Raw genomic sequence first — 20491 nt, forward strand, 5'->3', positions numbered from 1 at the left:
CGGTTCAAGACCGTCCCGCTTACCTAACATATAAGGGGTAGACCAATCTAATAGTACGTGTCTACCAAAAACTATCCGGGGGCACTGGTTTAACAATTTCATTTTTATTTATTTATTGGTTCATCGTCAAGTGCTTGTTTTGCCCTATGGAGTGTTGATCTCCCAGGCGGTTTACCTACCGCGTGAAACCAACTGAGTTTCAGAGACCATAAGTCTCGCCGGGAATCTTGACCTTGGGATAGACTATCAACAAATACTACTCTTCATTAACACTGGGTTTTTACACAGTATGATAACATAGTCAACCCTTATTCCTAACGTGGTAGTTTACTAACTCCCAGATGATCCTCAACACACCAACACACCTCATAACTCCCCTCGCGAATCATCGACCCCGTCCTTGACTCCCAACTCCAGCCCTAGTATCCCACTCAGCTCCCTCAAGTCCACCAAGAGTGCTTTCGTTGTCGTCGAAGGCATGATCTTGACATAAGCCCACTCCAAGCGGCTCCATCCACCTGTGGCAAATACCTGCGACCTTGCCACGATAGCTGCCGTGCCAACCCCGAAAGGTGAACAAGACAGAATCTCGGTTCCAGGGGCAACTTCTGGGTCTATGGTGCGGGCGAAAAGGGCGCAGAGGGTGTTGATGATGATTCCCCCGGTCAGGCCGTATACAGTCATATCGAGTACGTGCGTCTCCGCGGGGTGAAGTTCTGGACGTTTGCTGTAGTCGGCCAGCCAAACGGTATACCCCATGAACGCAAGGAGAATTAGGATGGAGATGATGCGCATGTTGAAAGCTTGGGGGTAGATATGCTCGTTGTTGAACAAGTGGCGGACAGGTGGGAGCGAGGGTCAGGGGAGAGACTAAATTGTCCCACAGATTTGAGGGGATAAGGGGGCGGGGCTAAAAGTAGCCTTTGAGTGTCCCAGATGAGATTATTGAGACTTTGCGCTGAAATAACACGTTTTGGATAGAACGAGGCTGTAATTATGAGATGAAGATTTCATCGTGAAGATGACAACCAACAACAATTTGTTAGTTTCAGGGTTCAGGGGTTGATGTACAGGGGCTGTTCCGGGTGTTTCAGGCGCAATGCCGGCTTAAGCGCCGCACCGGAGCGCTGGGTCGGCACAAGCACCGCATCACGACCGGCTTGCAGACGAATGGGGAGGGAAGCACTCTAAATTTTTTGAGCTGAGCTTGTCTGACCGACATTAAACGTTGCTGCCTAACAGGAAGCGGCGTGGATGCTTACACCGCTGTGTTCTGTGCCGCTGGTGCAACTCTGCTGTAACCTTACTTACCAAGGCCAGATAGATAATGGTGCGACTATCTTCATGGTCATGGGAAAACCCTATAGGGCGCGAAATCAATCGATATCTGCGAGTCAGAATAACTCATCATCGCCCAGGAGCAACAGATACATTGTTCAAGATGCTTGCAGCAAAGAATCGCGTGGTACTAGCCTTTCTTTTAGAGAAGCCAACTTGGAGGTCAGCGGGATGACAGGAGACATCTGCGAGTCAAGGCAAGGCGAATTACTGTGGTCTTCCCTTGCTCAAGGAGACGCCGTGAGTACGACGTACGGTTGTAGCACAAGAATCCGCGGAACGGAACCATCTCTGCTCTCACAAGAACGTAACACCAAAACACGACGAATCCGAGGCTCCAATCTTCTCTGGGCCATTGGGCCATGCATGCCACCCCCACCAGATGCAGTGCTGACATTAGCAGCCGACAGGCAAACGAATTGGATAGACATGTCGCGCCGGCAGGCTGTCAGCGATCCCTGAGCATCACGTGCAGATGACGTCAGCCTGCAATTAGACGGCGCCTCTGTCCTCTCTGCGACCGCAGCTCTGAAGAGGCTACCCCTGTTGCCCAGTACATCCTTGCGGGCCGAGGGTCTGAATGGCCTCTTACGGCGACAAACGTAATTGATAAGGAGGCAATGAAGACCCGTAGCTTCGAAACATCGTCTTTCTCTTAGTCAAATCAACGTCGTCCTTCGGATCAGGGTGTTTACTTTTTTAATTCATGTGTACGGAGATTGCTTGGGTATTATCCTCGCAGAATACACCTATCTCCACGACGTCAACAGCCTTTGTCGTCATATCCTTGAACTTCCATAATATAGCTCCCGCCGTTTCCCGTGTCGCCCATCCACAAACCCGCCCCAAAGTCTGTATCTCCCGCAACTCTAGATGGGAAGATGGCTTCAACGAGCGCCGCGACGTCCGCTATGGACGGCAACGGGTCCGACATCCACGATCACATCCTGCGACCGCGACCGCGAAAACCACAGCACGCCCAGGTGATGCAGCTTACGAGAGAACATAGTAACACCTCGTCCAACGGCAGCGCTTCTGCTCTGCTTGAGACGCCCGCGGAAGGTCTTGGGTCGGGTCTTACGAGTGGCCGCTCAACCCCCGTTCCTGAAGACGCCCCTCAGTCGACCAAGGCGCTGTCGAGCGCACGAAAACAAGTACGCGCCGAGCAGCGACGTCGCCTCTTCCCAACCATCGACTACACATCGCGAGTGTCGCATTTTGACCCCGAGTCCGACTACCGCGACTTCCATGGCTTCTTCAACCTGTTTTGGATTGGTCTGGCCATCATGGCCATCACCTCGATGTTGCGGAACATTAAAGACACGGGGTATCCGTTAAGGGTGCAGATCTGGACCTTATTCACCGTCAAGCTGTGGCATTTGGGTATTGCCGACTTCCTCATGGTGGCAAGCACCGCCTTCAGCTTGCCTCTCCACATGCTAACACGCAAGAGCGACGGTGGCATGTCGTGGAAGACGGGCGGAATGGCCATTCAGAGCACATACCAGGTCCTGTGGATGTCCTTATGGATTGCCGTGCCTTTCGCGCTTAACTGGACGTGGACGGCGCAGGTTTTCTTCCTGCTGCATACTATGGTTGGGCTCATGAAGATGCACTCGTACGCATTCTACAATGGCCACCTGTCGGAGACTGAAAAGCGGCTACGAGCGCTCGACAACCCTTCCACCGCCAACAAGGACCCCGTCTACCAATACCCTAGCGTGGAGAACCCGATGGGTACTATTGCCAACGGCGGCTTGGAGGTGGACGGCGATTCGGACGATGAAGGACTGAAACAATTGCGGGAAGACCTGGCCCGCGAGCTCACCAGTCCTATCGGCAATATCACCTACCCGAACAACCTCACCTGGTCTAACTACGTGGATTATTTCTTCTGCCCAACCCTATGCTACGAAATGGAGTATCCCCGCACCAAGGCCATCAACTGGACGTCCCTGATCGCCAAGATCGTTGCCACCTTCGGCTGCATCTTCCTCCTGACCATTATCTCCGAGGAGTTCATCCTACCCGTCCTCCAAGACTCCCACACTCGCCTCGAGGCCACTTCGTCCGCTTTCGACACCCTCCTCATTCTCTTTGAGTCCATCTCGTGGCTCCTCTTCCCTTTCATGCTGACCTTCCTCCTGGTATTCCTCGTCATCTTCGAATACGTGCTCGGCGCATTCGCCGAGATCACGCACTTCGCCGACCGCCACTTCTACGCCGACTGGTGGAACAGCACCGACTGGATGGAGTTCTCGCGCGAGTGGAACGTGCCCGTCTACAGCTTCCTGCGCCGGCACGTCTACGCTACGAGCAAGCCACGCATCGGCAAGAACATGGCCACCATCATCACCTTCCTCATCAGCGCCATGGGCCACGAGATCGTCATGGCGTGCATTACCAAGAAGCTCAGGGGCTACGGGTTTATCTGTCAGATGTCCCAGTTGCCCATCGTTATGCTGCAGAGGACAAGGCTGGTCAGGGGCAAGGAGACCTTGAATAACGTCTGCTTTTGGTGTAGTATGATTCTTGGGCTTAGCTTGGTAAGTCTCAGACAAACAGTCCTGTATTTAGTCCCGACGAGTGAAGCTAATTGTGACCTAGATATGTTCACTCTATGTCCTAGTTTAAGGCATCACCCTAAGAGTGACTCTAGTTCGTTTCACGGGCTGCTTTATCGCCACTGATCAAGTCCTAGCGGATTTTGACAGACAGGGCTCGTCCGCTCGCGTCACCTCATCTCACATCCATTGCTAGAAGAGCAATCACAACGCATCTATTTGAGAATTTTGAGGGGCATTTCTTTATGAATCAGAAGATGGGGTACCATTCTGCTACTAATCATGGCAATCGCCGCTGGTGTCTCTTTGTAGATACCAGCGACGGCCATGGTTACTGTTATCGAAGCTACTTGCGATGTCGAGGTAGTTCCAGAGAACGATTCAACTAGACTGCACCATAGAATTCGGAGTAAGGGGATTGACTCAACATTCATTGCAAGGCGTTGGAATACTTTAGACATTATATATACCCCATAAGCTTCGGAGGTGGCCAACTTAGCGTTGACCTTGCCAGTCACTAGAATCATCACATCAATTTGCTTTTGCGGTTACTGCTTTTGATGGGGTTTCAGCTCCTATCGTGATGACCTACTCGGTTGCCTCTCTGGTTTACTTGCGCATAGCATCTTCTGCGGGCTGATTCTGCGCATCACTTTGCCCGTTATTTGTTCCGCTAACATACCTCAAAAAATTAGAGTTGGATGGCCGTAGGATTTCAACAGTCCCGAGTCTGGCTTGCTTCGTACACAATTATCACGAGTCGCAACGACATAACACACGTGCATGGCCTATGACCGTAGCGCACCGACCTGGCATCCCTTGGGTTCGACAACTTGCCCCATGCGGGTGGGACCGATCTCAAGGGAAGATTCCTCGGAACCACATATACATCGCAACAATATTTCTGACATGTGGCATGGGGCGAGAAGAGAGCATTCTGGCCAAGAGACAAAGGTGCGGCTCTATTAACGGGCGCCTTACCACGAAACGAACAATGTTAATGGGGCTTACATATAAATATGAGAGGTCTAGCAACGAAGCAACGGGAGAGACTTGTAAGTGATAGCACTCATATAAATGTTACCAGGCTGAAACCACTTACTTTACATAGTACCAATTGCAAGCCCCTTCCTACTGGGTTTATTTGGCATTGTGCCATGGCTTAGCAATAACACTGTAGGTTCCAGGTTGAGCAGCAGATTGATGCCTGAGATGTTACCATTACCGATGGCTGTGTCGTGTCTAGATCAACATATCCGATGTTTAGTACAAGATCAGGCCATCCCTTCAAGTACACTTGACACTAAACCAAGGTAGGCTCACAACGGCTCATTGGTTTCAAACACGAGACACGCATTCATTCCTAGGTGAGCATGCTGCTTATTTCACTCAACCATACGGCGTCACTGCTGCTGAGACGTAGAAGGAGCGCGTAATCTTTCATCTATAGCACGCCTTACTCCCTGGTCCACTGTCACTACTTTTCTCAGTTCTTATTCCACGTCGTTCCTAATTCTGTCTCCCTCCAAAATCCAACTCACCCAGAGCCTCCCATCATCATGGACAGGGGAGCCGCTAAAGTTTCTTCTCGGACAAGGCGAAAAAGAGCGTGCCCATACCCATCTCTTGTCTTGTCATTCCTCTTCAACGTATACCCACATATTCGTCCCCGAAACAAATGCCACGTAAGTGAACGACGTGCTGTGTATCAGAACTACATTTCCACACAAAAAAATAAAGATAAAAAAAGACTAGCAGACCTCCCATACCAGCATGCAAGCGTTCCGCTCCGTTTACAGTCCATATATTCCCAAAACAACCTATGCAATGTTTATGTATATGTATAGGTGCGAGCATCGATTCGAAATTGCGGAAAGGGGGAATAGGGAAAATAAACAGGAAAAAGCAGAAGAAATACAAGGGAATCGCCTGTAATGAACTGAACTTCTGTTGGCCAACTGGAGGGTAGCCGAGTTGGTATCCGGATCCCCTGGCGGCGCTCTGCTCTCAGAAAGGTCTCAAGCTCACGCGGGTCGTGATATCACCCACGGCGTGACGCGCGGGCTTTACCATGCACGATTTGCTAACTTGGAACCGACACAATCGCCCATCTGAGACACGAGTCGCCCATCGACAACTACCTAGCTTGCCCGCCCAGTTCCCATCGACATGCCAAATCATTACTGTGTTCCGAGAACGTCATCATCGTTGTAATGATATCATAAAAGGACTCGCAGGAAAATCGGGAGATGGAAAAAGTTGTAGAAGAGCACGCTGGTTAACACCCAAATGAACGCCGATTATAACAAATGTTGACTTTATGATTTGAGGTTTGACGTTCCAGATTCAAGTGTAACAGATTGTCCAGTCTTGCCCGAATATCTCTGACAGGGCGCGTGCGGAGAATGTGCCTAGTATCCGGAGATTTACTCAGTACGAGTACACGCCATCCCCCCTACCATAATGCTTATCATAGGGGGCATGTGGCACGTCCCCATAAGTGACATCACCATACTTCGAAGTCTTCACCTTTCCAAAGATTTGGCTCCCTTGGCTGGTGTAACTATCCTGCGAATGCATCGCGGGCCGTCGTTCCAGAGGACGCCCAGTATTCGCTTCAGATGCGTAATAATTTTTGTGGCTCACCGGGATGGTTTTGTTGTCGCTGACGGCGTAGCGGAAGGTTTTTAACACAGGGTCAACTTCGGGCGAGTGAGTTCTCCGCATATGGCCTCGATAATGAAGGTCATCTTCAGATTCGTCGTCTGTGTAGTGATAAGCACGCCTCGACCGGCTGCGCTCATAGGCATCTTCGGAATACGAAGTATGGGAGCGCATCATACCCGGCATGTGCTGAGTAGGACGTGCGTAATGCTGATCTGTTTTGGTCCGACTGATCCTAGGCGGGGAGCCAGAGACAGGTGCACCATACTGAGTTGGCATGGTGGATGACTTCTTCAATTTGGGTGGCGAAAAATATTCGTCGGTCGGTAGCCTGGATGAGCTCGACTTCTTGTGCGATGAGACCTTTTCCCTGGTTCGAGGATCAATGGACCCACGTCGGCTCGACATCTTTGCTGACGGTCTCCTTGGGTCTTCCTCCCCGTAATTATCTCTCCGGTCTCTACCGACTGGCGGTGGGGGGGGAGGCATGGCGCCAGTCACTGGAGGTGGCGTGGGCGCAGCAGCCGGAGGCGTGACGGTATGGACAAAGGGCGTGGGTTGGGAGGCATATGTCTTGTTGAGCATGGGTGCTTTGCTTCTCGCCAGATAATTAGCTGCGAACTCGAGGTTGTCGGCGGTCTTGCGGTCGGCCGTCATTTTTTCACGTTCTGTGGCTTCCGCAGCCGAGACGGGTGGCTCAGCCTCATTCTCATGTTTTGGACGGCTGCTCTTGGGTTTCTTGTCCGACCTGGGCGGCTCAACGTCAATTACGTGTGGTTGTGGGTGCTCGTGAACGTCCTCCATGTACGGCTTCTGACGTGCGCGTTTGTCCTCAGTATCCCGTCTGCGCTCCCTGTCGCGATCCTTTTCGGTTCTCTTTTTATCTTCCTTTCGATGCTCCTTGTCCTTTCGCAGTCGTTCTTCCTCTGCTTTTCTTGACCGGTCTTGATCGCGGTCCCAGTCGGCCTGTGCTTTCTTCTGCTCGGCCTCTGCTCTCTTCTGCCGCTCCTTCTCTTCTCGTCTCGATGATCGATGGTCCCGCTCTCTGTCAGAATCCTTCTTCTTCGAACTACGGTGGTCCCGAGCGGAGTCGCTGGAATGGTTTTCGGTTGAGGAGGGCGGGGTGTTATAAGTGTAAGGACTGGATGCTGGGAATGAGGAGGATCTCGTGAACTCGGGCGGGTTTGCAGTCCTGATCTTGTAATCGCGATAGCCATCCTCACGGCGCGGTGGTGTGCGGCTAGCGTAGGAGTAGTCGGCGCGCTTGCGCGCGTTTTCTCTCTCCATGTTGTTCGCCATGACCATGTCATCGTACTTCTGCCGCTCGTTCTCGTCTGAGAGCATCTCGTATGCCTTTTGGACCTTCTGAAACTCATCCTGCTTGACGGCTTTCAATCCTGGGTCTGCGACTTTGTCCGGGTGGCATTTCAACACGAGTTTCCGGTACGCCGACCGGATCTCTGGGAGTAGTGCATTCTTGGACACGCCGAGGATCTTGTAAGGATCTTCCGGCAACGTGAACATGTTGGCAGACGTGAATGACGAGCACTAGAGACTGCCGCCAAGTGTCCTTGTGTAAACAAACTCTGGTTGCGTCCTATGAATCGAGGTCGCCTTAACAACCAGCAATGGCAACAAGAAATCGCATGAGTGACGTGGTGGTGGCGATCAGAAGTCCAGCGTTGAAACCCGAGACGAGGTCAAGTATCGAAGCCGAGGAATGATGCAGGCGTAGTTGACTGCACACGCGAAAAGGAGCAAGCCAGATTCAGTTAAGAAGTGACTTTTGACGAGGCAGGACCGGCGGGAAGGGACCGTCCCAGGAGCTTAGTGGAAGCTAAAACCGGGGTAGGATGTCCTGCTGGTCGATGACGGCACAAGACTTATCCACTGCAAGTGCTAGCGTCCAAAACAGTTGCAGCACAGCCGTTAGAGTTGATTTGAGTTAGTTTGTGTGGTGAGGATGAACACGTTGGTGAAGCAATGAGGTCACGAAAGGGGTCGGGCAGCCGAGAGGACCGTCCCAAGAAGAGTGGGAGAGAAGGGCCTTTGAGGCTTGCAGGCTTGACAGTCCAAAGCCAAGTGTGCTTAATGGGCTGGGAGCGAAAGTCGCAAGCCAGGAAAAGATGGGGCCACACTTGACCACCTCAAAGCTGGGTCGGCGAATGGCCGGTGCGCTGAGAAATCGGGGAGGGATCGTCTTTCTGACACCAAGCGTACCTGTAGCGCTACGTTGCCAGTGAGCGATTCCGCTGTGTGGTCGGCAGCGCTGACTTTAGCGGAACAGGGATCGAATTGGACGACTTTCTTCAGCGTAGTGCGCCAAAAAGAAGGGTCAAACGATTCGAGTGTACCAAGTACTTCGATACGTACTCAATCAAGTAAGTACCTGCCGCTTCGACTTGGCGGGGAACTCCTGGACAGTGGAGGGTTTCTGCCAATTGCGAATGCGCAAGTGGGAGAAAGCGTTGTAAAAGCGCCGGTTGACTTGCGACAAGGCGCTCTAGGTAGGTGACTTGGGTTGAGCGAGAAGTCCCAGTTGTCGCTGAATTGTCGTTTTCGCCGAGAGGGGTGTCTGCGATTCCACCAGGGTCTCGAGGTCCTCGATTGCACGGCGTCGGAGATGTCCAGAAACCTGGGGTGATATGTGTTATGCACCTGGGCAGAGGTGAGAAAAATAAGTCTTATGTGATACGTATGATCAAGTCGGTGAGTGCGGGATGGCCTGCCAATGCACTGATAAAGCGGGTGAGAGAATACAAGAGGCGCGAAGGTAAGGATAGGAAAGGGTCCGAGGATAATCGTCGGCAAGTTGCAAATTCGCAGAAGCCAGCAAGAGAAGTTGATAGAATACCACTTTCGCAACTTCTCTGCGATTGTCGATCTTGTTGCCGCCCGTGGATCCAATTGTGGAAAATGAATAGAGGCGAAAGAAGACTGACGTCGTCCTTGGGAGTTAAAGAGCTTCCAGGGTCAAAAGTTGGCCAAGGGCGAATTGTACGTGAGTTGTTGCACGCCCGTTTAGCTTTCCCGACGTGGTGGCGGGCGAAGTGGTGGTAATTGCTGCGCCAGTGGCTGTCCAAGGAGACGAATTATAGGACTGCCTAGACCTTGGTGTATCCAAATGCCCAATGAGTGAGGAATGAATGCTGGAGTGTTGTTTTGGCGATGATCGAGGGTAATGATAAGAAACGATCAGGAATGAGACTGAAGATGGAAGTCCTCTTGTGGAGTAATGTCTAAGGGCACACAGTTCCGAGTTCGAGGTTCAATACTGGCGGTGAGGTCGTTTTGATATAAGAATTCTCCTTGCAATGCCTCGTGTTCAGCCCGTGCAATGAAGCAAAGTTCGAACTGTGGGACAAACAAAGAATCCTAGAGTTGTAACTGATTTCTCGAGTCCGAGGGGCCGGTAACGTGATCTCTACTATGAAGGAATTCCAATCATAACAGTAGTCATTTCTTTGAAAACAAATATCATCTGGCCGAGGATGCGATAGATGGCCGTCAACGACCAACAACGTAGCCTACCGGGACACAAAGACCGAGCTCCATGTATCTAGTTGCATGACCTGCGTTCGGCGATACCGACTTCTACTGGCTACCCCATCTGCCATCTCTAGCTGCTTGGGCGACAAAGCTCCGCTGGTAGCAGCAACTACAACATCCGCTGGTTCAAATTACCTGAAATGCAAGGCCTTCTGAGGAGATTTTTTTTAGTCTTCATTAGGGAATGCTTCGCCCTACCCCTTCACCAATACTGCCGACGGGGCGTCCAATGTCCAGCTTTGTCTTAGTCCGGTCGTTACCCCGTCTGACAGCCAAAAATCAAAAAGATCACTGGCGATTATTTCACATGTTGGGGCGCACCTTACCTGCTCTTTCCTATGGATTTGGCCGATCGAAGATGCGATCCGTCAATCATATCATTGTATATGAGTCGTGGCAGCCGGGTCACCTCAGACCAGTTCTGACCAGTTCAGACGACCCGGGTCGATTGGTGCAACTTGGCCTCGACCCTATGGATGGGATGCTATCCCCTTTTGGCAATTTGCAGCAGGTGATGCTCAAAGCAGTATGAAATGTGAGGACTTGCATCCTCGTCTCCGGCTACCTTTGAACGGCATCCACAGACACCATCGCAAGTGTTGATTTCAGATGCTGCTGATAGGCACAGCAGACCTGACCTTTCAATGCTCCCAGCGTCCAGTCAGTCAGGGTCCTCAAGTCAGCCCGCACCGGTGCTCTGGCTGCACGCTCCCCGTGGACTGAGACCCCCGTCACACTCATACACACTCATACATGAGATCATTTATACAGCCATATCAGTCCAATGAGAAGTCATCGATGACGGGCTCGAAGCAGGTACGTACGTTGAGAGTCTGTGTAGGGCATAGGGAGGGTGGGATGGTGTGCTACACAAAATTTTTAGTCACAATTTTGGAGGCCGCTTTACACCTTGAAGAGCATCTCTGCAGGCCGCACGAGGTCTCACCCTCTGGCCCGCGAAACGGAACTGGTGTGGTGGAATGATTGATGAGAATCACCCGTTGTCGAATGGAACGGCTGTGGGAGGGGAAGCCAAGTGATCTGCCTCTTACTGCAGGCCAATCAAAATAGGCCAGTGGGTGTTATAAACCACGCTTGGCTGGCTTCGAGGAGATTTCACCGATGCACGGCTAGCACGCACACTGATAGAGTTGACTTGACTTCTAACAGACTCGTGGTCTTCCTTGCTACGGCGTGCTTTGTGCATTTCCTGGGGTCTTGACGAGACAAATGAAATATTGGCATAAGCTATCTGACTGGCCATCGGCATTCCACTCTACCGTACTCTGGAAGCTCTGTGAGCGAATCCAAAATCGGCGATCACTCCTCGTTCTTGACGGCACCACTTCTCACGTTTCGAGAAATATTTTCGCAATATGCTTGTTGGAGCTCTTGGGAGTAGACCGAGAATGTCACATCGGCAAGACAAGATGATGCTCCTTTCGTTCGAGTTACTTACCGTAGTACCTTACTCGAGGTGGGGGTGGGGCACATTCATCAAACTCACAACGGGTTTCAACAACGGGCAGAAAGAAATAGAGACTCAGGGCTGACTCGTTCGGATAAGCCACCTGCATGGTCAAGGGGATGCCTTCTTGTCAGGTACGCCAGTGTCGACTTTGGACGAGGGTCAACCGAGTCAGATCCTCCGCCCGCCCATTCACGATTATTACCCCTCTTCAACATGAGATGGGATTCATCAGACCATGGGTACTTCTATCGATGCAAGCAAGGAATCTATGGCTTCCAGAAGCTGAAGAAGCTCTGATGGGAGGAGTCTTTTTCTACTAGGAAGCTACTCTGCCCAGAGCTCCATGTGTGCATCTGGATATTCCGGCAACTAGCGCCATCCACAATGGCCGCATTATTCCGAGATCGACTGCGACGGCATGGCGGTGAGCATGTGGTCTACAGATTCCGACTTACACAGGTGCTTTTTGTAAACCATCGTAGTCACATCTCACGAGATGGTTGCACTACCGGGGCCTTCTTCCGGTTCTAGCTTCCCCTATCTGCCTTTCGCCTAGCCTAGCACCGTAACCAAGCAACCGTCTCTTCACTTCTCGGACTCGCTGCCTGGCCTGCTGGCCTGGCCTGCTGCAGACTGGATGCCATCCACTAGGAGGCTTTGAATTCTGCAAAAGCCCGCACAATCACTGACAGTAAAACGTCCTTCTAGTCCCACGAAGGTACCCCCGCCTTTTCACTCTAGACGAGGGCAGAGTCTCTATTGGCTAGATTGCTGGCCTCGAAGCGCCGTATCCTACCAGCACCGACTCGTCACAGTCATCTTCTTGACATCTGAGAATCGGCACAATATGGGCTGTGTGTTTCACTTGTGCAGATGTGAGTTTGTGAGGCTATTAGCAGCTCTCGAAACGCGAGAAATATCGCGACCCGAAGTCGCTATGTTGTCTCTTGACCACGTCTTCCCCGCATCACAAAACGCACCTTCTGCAGGTCAAGTGGAGGGTAGCAGACGTTGGGCCAATCACCTGCGGTAGAAGTTGATGGAAGACCAATTCTCCTACCGCCCTACCGCTGGTGCTACACAAGTGAGCATTGTTAAGCCAGCATATGAACGATTGAGAGCTGCAGGCCAGACGTAAGTTCACTAGCTACGAGCTTCACTTGGGACGATCTGGGGAATCTCCAGCTGGCCTTTGGAGCCTGACGTTCGAGGCATTGAGATGAGAACGTGGTGGAAAACTGGCGTGATGAAGACAATGTCTTGTGCTTGCATATGAGATGTCTCAGGCGGAAAGGATCATGCGCGTGTCGACTCACCAAAGACCTCGGCTTGCGCCTTATTGCCTACATACAAGTTGGCACGCGGGTCAGCGCATGGCATTAGCTATCGAGCCGTTGGAAAAATCACGTTGAGCACTAATTCTTAGTCTAGCATCGTTGGCTCGCGAAGCGCGAAGGTGACGACAAAATAGTGGCGTGTAAATTTTCGAATGCTCCCAACCCAGAATGACTCGAACTAAGCAAACGGGACTATATAGGCGTGCAGGTACTTCATAGAAATTTCCATAGAAAACGGATCAGGCCTCGGAGCAGACACTGCTTTGGTGTACAGCTTAGTCCTCATGAGCTTGCAGTACACAGCCGCAGTACGCGCAAGCTCAGAATCCGGAAGACTCGGGACGGCGATGTGTTTGAGTAGAACGGCGCTCCCGACTCAGGTTATAGATCGAGCTCAGGCGCAATGTCCACGCGAAGTAGTTGCTCTTCGCTGACCCAAATCTCACTTAGAGGAGGAAACCGAGGTTAGAAGCGAAAGTCCCTAGAGTTTCCATACTGATCATCAATGGCTTCCAATTGCGGGGTTGGCCGCTATTAAGGCGTTGCCAGCAAAGCTTTCTGTCGAAAGGCTTAGGAGGGACAAAAGTTAAACATGGCACATCATTGAAGACTTGTCTGAGATCTTCCTAGGATATATTCGGGTCATCATTTTACATGTATCAGAAATGCTTCAATAATAGATGCTAGAGGATATTTCCGCATGGTATCGTCTGGGAAGGGATGGAAGGAGCATTCGCAACTCCGTAGCAAAGGCCTAGCCTCTGAACCTGTATTGCCCAGATGCGCTGTAATTCGCGCCATTCCGAAAATTGCATTGCTGCTGTTATTTAGCCGTACAGCTGCAGTTCTGTTAATCCATAACCCGAGATCTAGAAATCCATTGGGTTTGAAATGACGAAACGCACTCAAAAGTTGAACTGCGGGGTTGTTTGTTCAGGTCGGGGCTTGAAAGCACTCGAGCTCATTACGCCCCTGAGCTCAATAACTTGAAGACGTACTTTACAAACCAGCATCTTTATCCTGAAAGCTTTATCTAACAAAGAGGCCTGTCCTATGTGAGCACATGAATAGGCAGCAGTAAGGCTCGCAATAATGCTGGATACACAGCTTCAACCACCTCCTTGAACATTGACTCGTCAGCCCCAAAACTCCTACGTGTAAGCCATGCCCATATTGAAGAAGGAAGAGTTGCACCAGCATAGGCCAAAGAACACATATTCATCACTACAATGGCGCAAATGACCTCGTCATCCGCGATGTTGAAGCAGACGCGCAGGACCCGTTTCGTCTGCATCTCAGATACGCACAACGCCACGATCAAGGAAGATGAGATGCCAGATGGCGACGTCCTCATCCATTGTGGAGATCTCACGGACAGTGGCAAAGCGAAAGAGCTCGAAACGACCATTGGATGGCTCGACAAACTCACCAAGTACGAAGTCAAGATCATAGTCGCGGGCAACCACGACCTGACGATCGACTCGGCTTTCTACAACCAATATGGGATGTACCACCACGGCCAGAACGCCCAAAAGTCCCAGGAATGCCGAAACATCATCTTGAACGCCACTTCCTTAATGTATCTCGAGCACGAGTCTCGCACTATACACCTCTCCTCCCCCAATGGACCGCGGACCAAGTTCTCAATATTCGGTTCGCCGCACACACCCAACTTCCCTGCGCCAAACGAATGGGCTTTCATGTACACCCGACCCACAGAGGACGACGGCGTAGCTGCCTCGAAGATCTGGAGCCAAGTCCCTCTGGACACGGATATTCTGGTCACTCATGGCCCAGCACACAAGCACCGCGACGAGACGATGAGTCGAGATGCAGCAGGCTGCGAGCTCCTCCAGCAAGCCATGTGGAGAGTACGACCCCGCCTCGCACTATGCGGACACATCCATGAAGCCCGCGGCGTGGAGCGAGTGCGCTGGAATCTCGACAGCAAAGCTCCGTACGCAGAAACCAGCACTCGACAGTGGGAAAACCCCGACCCGGAGGGCGAGATGGACTTGGTGGACTTGACAGCCGCAGGACCGGACCCCCTTCTCAACGACGGGTCCAGCGCCGGGGTCGAGGACAAGCAGCCAGGAGCGTCGAGGACGTGGTGGTCGGAGGAAGGCTCGGGAGTGAATCCGGGCCTAGGCACGAGGGGCCTTAGCGGGAATCCGGAGTCGGCTCGGAGTGATCAGGCGGCGCTCAAGAGAAGATTGGGACGCAAGGAGACTTGTATTGCGAACTGTTCGATCATGGCGAAGCCGTGGGTTTCGCAACAGCGCAACAAGTCGATTGTGGTGGATTTGGACTTGCCTATCTGAGATGAGGCTTTGAGGATAACAGAGGGATGGTTGTCGAGGGACGAGATGGAATGTTATCTGGAAGAATGAAATTACCGCCCCAAGCTGGCTTCCCACGAGAACGCTGCAGCCGTATGATAGGACAAGATGAGATAGATAAATGAGTAGAAACCTAAGATCCTACACTTCTTCACATCACTTAGTGATGTTGACCGCATGTGCCCTGATATATTCATGGCCTTACAATTGGGGTCTGATGGTATACGTCATAATTTATGGCGAGTTTTACTTAAATTCACGTGCGTCTACTGTCTGAAAAGTGCAGTTGTTTCCTCACATGCCGGTTGTAAGCTGCCTGTATTGCTACCCAAGCTCCGTCTGTTCGTTATTTCGCGTCACTGTGTTTTCCGGTCACCATATAGCACGCTAGTCAAGCCACCAAAATAGTAAGGGAAGAAAACGTGGATTCAACTTCGTTTCACGCAAGTATTTCGCATATTCTATCAATGTACCTGTATCTGATGAAAAAGGGGTTGTCCAATTGAACGTTCGAGGATAACAATAGCGTGATATAGTCGGCATCGCGCCTCTATTTAGGGTTGAGGAGGATGTCTCCGCTAAATTGTAGGCTCTGATACTAGTATCTTACAATGAGAACACCGACAAGTCGAAGGCGCTGTCGTCTGCCATGAGGAAGTGAAATGCTAGGAGGATATGTGCCAGAGTCCAATAAGCCCTGCTGCAGTTCCAATGCCCAGTACATTGTAATCCAAACGACAGATTACCCGTTAGACCACAGTGTGGTGAAAGGAGTAGTAAGGCTGAAGCATGGAGCATGTAGTACAATCAGAGTTATGAAAGGGGATGTCACACATTATGTTTTCGGGTCTGATATGGCAAGAAGAGAACGGATCTAGTCAGTTATATTACTATCTGATCCAATGCAATCTTAGATAGCAGGAACTTGACGAGTGAAGTCATGGCTGGCGATCCACAGTCGTACCCTCTAGATGGACCCTGCCAATAACAACTGAGCCCTCATTCATAAGACTTGTCAAGACATAGGCTGTCAAAAATACAGCGGACGTGCGGCGGTATTGCAGCATAATATAGTTTGCGTAGGGCTGAGCGGATCATACCAGTAACACCAGATATCTTGTTTCATTCCATCTGCGAGACTCTGTTCGCAGTGGCTGAGATCTAGATTTAGTGGCTATCGGAGCTGCTAGTTTCTCAGACAAATACATTTGTGTTTTCCGCCGACCTTCATAATCAGTCAGAAGGCATGGTCCATAGGCTGTTGATGGGCACGCCTGACAAGGCTTACTAGAATCTGCACCTGCCACCAGGGACGCAGCATGTCATGGACGTGAACATTGCAAAGTACACCCAAAAGGTAATAACAGACCAAGCCGAGCCTCTGGTCATCTTTGCAGTATGATAGATCGACAACCGTTTGAATCAGCGAGTGGCATCAGGAGGTTGACACCCAGCTGGAGCCCAGAGACAGCGAGAATACTAGCGAGACTACGAAGTAGCTGTCAAAGAGAAGGAAAACATGCAACCCAGATAGCCCATATGTATAGAAATACATTTTTCAATGTTCAATGTTGAAAAGGCGACATGGAGGTAGTAATATTCAACATCTTGGCATCTAGGGACTACTTCGTTCCATGCAAAGTCCATCTACGGTTTCGAATGTCGTTGAGGACACGGTCTCGGCATCGCCGAAGATCATTGAAAGGGTCGTTGTCGATTGCCGAGTGCCCACAGACGCGACGCTGTCCGGGTTCCGTTGGGTCATCGTGGGAAATTCGACGGAAGTACAGTGCCTATTGTTGATTTGACACTGTGGGGCTGGCGTTGATCAAGCAGCCGAAACACAGTGAATTTTCATCTCCGAGCCCCACTGAGAAGGTTGGGTCCCCCCCTTTTCTTGAGGCTGGCCCGGTATGAAGTTGAGTCCGGGCTTCATTTGGCAGCTGATCCGGCCAGTCACAGAAGTAACAGATCCTTCGAATGATTCAGGAACGGTCTGAGCGTGCTTCTCTTTAAATACTTTGTATCGAGGGCTGTTGATTGGATGTCGGAGCTACAAATCTTTGTGCTTGCTTAGAGTCTTTGTTCTCAGACTTAGATTGGAAGGCGGCGCAGGAGAGTTGGAGTTGCAAATGGCATTTCACAATTCGATCTCAATGAGCCTGGGCCTGCCCTCTCAAGTAAAAGTATCGTAAGAGGCCGTCTCTTGTTTGCGCTGCCACTTGCCATTATCCGCAACTGCTACTATGAGCAGTGACAACTGCCATGCCAAACGCCATACCAACGAAGAGGTTTCCACGATGCCGGTATAGAAGGGGAAATATGGGTCTCAGACTCCCTTAGAGCTTCACTAGAGGTCAATTAAAATGAGATCTGATTGACGGTTGGTGTGCATGGAGGCACTAAAATTGAGGAGGGAAACCTTGGAACTCTAGAAGCCGGGAAAGGTTGAACCAACCCGAGCGAACCAGGCCAAACCCACCCACACGGACCAAGCTTTTGCTGAATGCAGCACTCTAGGCGGACTTTTCTGCCCCAATTAGCTCCTCGAAACTGCCACCGTTCTGCACCGTCCGGACAAATTAGCACGACACGGACTCTCTCTCTTGGTGCGAACATGGTAATGGGCCACTACCTGCCCATCGTTCATCGCTCACGGCGGCTTGCGTTTGCTTCTTCTAACCTTTAGCAAGCTTGTGGTCTGTGGTCCTGGTCTGTGGTCTTTGATACTCCCGATCCGATGACCGTTCTATTCGTGCTATTCTAGTCGTTGGCTCCGCCTGCCTCTTCCCTTTGTCTTTCTTGTCTCTCTCTGAAGCCGCGCCTCCCCTTGGACCTCCATCGAAGTGACGATAAGCACCCGCACCAGAAAAGGCACCGCTTTCTGCAGCGTGCTTCCCACAACGACGACGGTCCTCTGCCGTGGGCCGCTTGCACCAATACTTATAATTAGACACGATTGATTCTCCAGATAAACGGCCTAAATCGTCGCCCACACGCCCCAGTCCGAGGCATCTTCATAATTAGCAGCCACTGAGCTACTGGCCGTACCGCTTTACCCCGGAAAGTCGCCTTTTTCTCCGCCTTCATCACCGACAACGCATCTTTCTCCTCCCTCATCCGACCAACGCCTAACGCCCCCGTCGAACCCCAACTACGCCATCCTCACCGTGGATTCACTCCGGGAGCCGCATCCACCTCCCAAGGCACACAGCGGTTGGATTCTTGCTGCCGGTGTGATAGATTGGCGGCATTGCCCCCGGTGGTCGGTATGGCAACCATGTCAGCCGCGCCGGGTATGACCGCCATTACTCCCCCCAGCAGTTCACACGGAAATCAGTCTGGGTGGAAATCATACACGTTGGAGGGCCATCAGGAGGTGAGCACGTCCTCCAGGCTCCATGCATTCTTCACGGGCACCTCGCTCAATTCCTCCCTCCAACCCCTCTTCAAATAAATCTAACCCCCATTAAACTCGCGGTCCCGCCTGTGCTAACGCGGGTTGTTTGCTCTCCCTGCAGGATTCTATGCAAGACCGAAACCACGCAGACAAGGAGACCAATGGCTTCGCAAGGGATCTGACCACTCAAGATGGAAACTCGTTCCGCGACCCCTTTGCAAAACATGACGCGACGGAACCGTTCCCCGCAACCAAAGGTGCGATATCTCTCCCTGAACGTCAAACTGATCATGTTGCGATTCGGTCATAAAGCATCCTTGATACCTTCGAGCATGGAAATGGAGAATCATCTCGCTGACAGTCCCTCAGAGCAGCACCATGTGCGCAAAACATCCCACCCGGAAAACAAGCGGCCGAACACCGACACTGTTCCCCTTGATCCAACTGACGAGAACAGCAAATGGATTCACCGAGATAAGCTGGCCAGGATAGAGAGTGAAGAGCTGCAAGCCGCGGGTATCATCCTGCCCAAGCCTAGAGCCCAGAGCCGGCCGCGTAGGGAACGCAGCACGGAGAAAATGAACGGCCACAGACGAACAACAGATGCCTCGGATGGGCAGCCCCTACCGAGATCTCGCAAGAACTCAACACTTGCGCCGGTAGAAAGTACGCCTGAGATGGAGACAAACGGCTGGGATTTCCGGCTCCCTGATGAGATTGCGGAGGACCCTGGTGATTACTGGGTAAAGCCGGAGCCTACTGGAACCAAAGTCTCACGCATACCGATCCCCAAGGCCAGTCCCGTGCCGATCCCGGTCGACCATCTCGAGCGAGATACCCCACTGCCACGGAAGCAGGGTGGCTTGGTCCCAGACGAAGGGTTCTCGCTTACAATGCCCAAAGCTCGTTCCCGTAGCAGCAGCATACCTGCCCTGGAAGAAGCAACGAAAGTCCAACCTGCGAAGCGTGCCGTTACTGAGGGATCGCCAAAGAAGAAGGCGACGACGAATGGGCCACGCAAGCCATCTGCTGCTGCAAAGCAGGGTTCAACGAGGACCCGAACCGGACCCAGCAGGGACTCCGGCTGCAGCACCAACGGTGCACGCCCGAATACGAGGTCTGGCGATTTATCTCCCATATCAAAGTCGGCACCTGAGGGAGAGCCCCCCTGGATGATCTCTGCATACAAACCCGATCCACGCCTGCCTCCTGACCAACAATTACTCCCCACTGTTGCAAGGCGATTACAACAGGAGCAATGGGAGAAGGAGGGCAAATTCGGCAACATATACGACAGGGAATTCAGACCACTAAACGACGAGGGCTATCTGAGGCCGCCCGAGTTGCAGAAGCCTGCCCCTACCTCTGAAGACGACAAGGAGAAGCACGATGAATGGCCGCTTCGACCTGAGGCTAAGAGTCCCACTTCAAGTCGGCCCGGCACAAGCTCGTACTCGACGATGCCTAGGATCCAGGACAAGCCGGTTGCAAGTCCGCTCGCTAGTCCAAGATCACCACATGTACCAACAATGCCAAGCCAGATCACCAGGATACCTGACCCACCGCAAGAGTCCCGGGAAAAGGAATCTAAGAGAGGTGGTTGCGGTTGCTGCCTCGTCATGTGATCGCAACTTACTGCCGGAGCAAGCACCGCGGTTCCTGTAGGGTGATCACCGGTTCCGATTCAACAATTGTCGCAATCCCATAGTTTGCAGCGGATCAACCAGTACGTGCCAGATTGTAACGACATTACGACTCTCCTAGCTTTACTGAGCGTTTGTATTCATCCACATACCAAACACCACGATCCGTATCCCACGGGTTCCTTT

At 51.8% G+C, this 20491-nt stretch overlaps 5 protein-coding genes across 5 annotated transcripts; 3 read left to right on the plus strand and 2 right to left on the minus strand.

The window, feature by feature from the left end:
* Positions 1-114: 114 nt before the first annotated feature.
* On the minus strand, positions 115-1211 carry BCR38DRAFT_416511 (uncharacterized protein). The gene has a single exon (XM_040859107.1). The coding sequence runs from the start codon at positions 793-795 to the stop codon at positions 367-369; it is 429 nt and encodes a 142-aa protein (XP_040720937.1). The 5' UTR covers positions 796-1211; the 3' UTR covers positions 115-366.
* Positions 1212-2249: 1038 nt separating this feature from the next.
* BCR38DRAFT_453911 (MBOAT, membrane-bound O-acyltransferase family-domain-containing protein) lies at positions 2250-3972 on the plus strand (the record flags this gene model as incomplete). Its single annotated transcript, XM_040861648.1, has 2 exons — positions 2250-3884; positions 3946-3972. 2 exons carry the CDS (start codon positions 2250-2252, stop codon positions 3970-3972), a joined length of 1662 nt encoding a protein of 553 aa, XP_040720938.1.
* Positions 3973-6332: 2360 nt separating this feature from the next.
* Positions 6333-8090, minus strand: BCR38DRAFT_404442 (uncharacterized protein; the record flags this gene model as incomplete). Its single annotated transcript, XM_040857846.1, has 1 exon — positions 6333-8090. One exon carries the CDS (start codon positions 8088-8090, stop codon positions 6333-6335), a length of 1758 nt encoding a protein of 585 aa, XP_040720939.1.
* A 5717-nt stretch (positions 8091-13807) lies between these two features.
* On the plus strand, positions 13808-15446 carry BCR38DRAFT_416519 (Metallo-dependent phosphatase-like protein). The gene has a single exon (XM_040859108.1). The coding sequence runs from the start codon at positions 14153-14155 to the stop codon at positions 15242-15244; it is 1092 nt and encodes a 363-aa protein (XP_040720940.1). The 5' UTR covers positions 13808-14152; the 3' UTR covers positions 15245-15446.
* A 3343-nt stretch (positions 15447-18789) lies between these two features.
* BCR38DRAFT_453913 (uncharacterized protein) lies at positions 18790-20287 on the plus strand (the record flags this gene model as incomplete). The annotated part of the gene is made up of 2 exons (XM_040861649.1): positions 18790-18919; positions 19032-20287. The coding sequence occupies 2 exons, from the start codon at positions 18790-18792 to the stop codon at positions 20285-20287; spliced, it is 1386 nt and encodes a 461-aa protein (XP_040720941.1).
* Positions 20288-20491: the final 204 nt, after the last annotated feature.

Source organism: Pseudomassariella vexata, assembly GCF_002105095.1.
Source record: "Pseudomassariella vexata strain CBS 129021 chromosome Unknown BCR38scaffold_1, whole genome shotgun sequence".
NCBI lineage: Eukaryota > Fungi > Ascomycota > Sordariomycetes > Amphisphaeriales > Pseudomassariaceae > Pseudomassariella > Pseudomassariella vexata.

Excerpts from the sequence above, each read along its gene's own strand:
- BCR38DRAFT_416511 (XM_040859107.1), bottom strand. The coding sequence starts at position 795 with ATGCGCATCATCTCCATCCTAATTCTCCTTGCGTTCATGGGGTATACC.
- BCR38DRAFT_416519 (XM_040859108.1), top strand. The coding sequence starts at position 14,153 with ATGGCGCAAATGACCTCGTCATCCGCGATGTTGAAGCAGACGCGCAGG.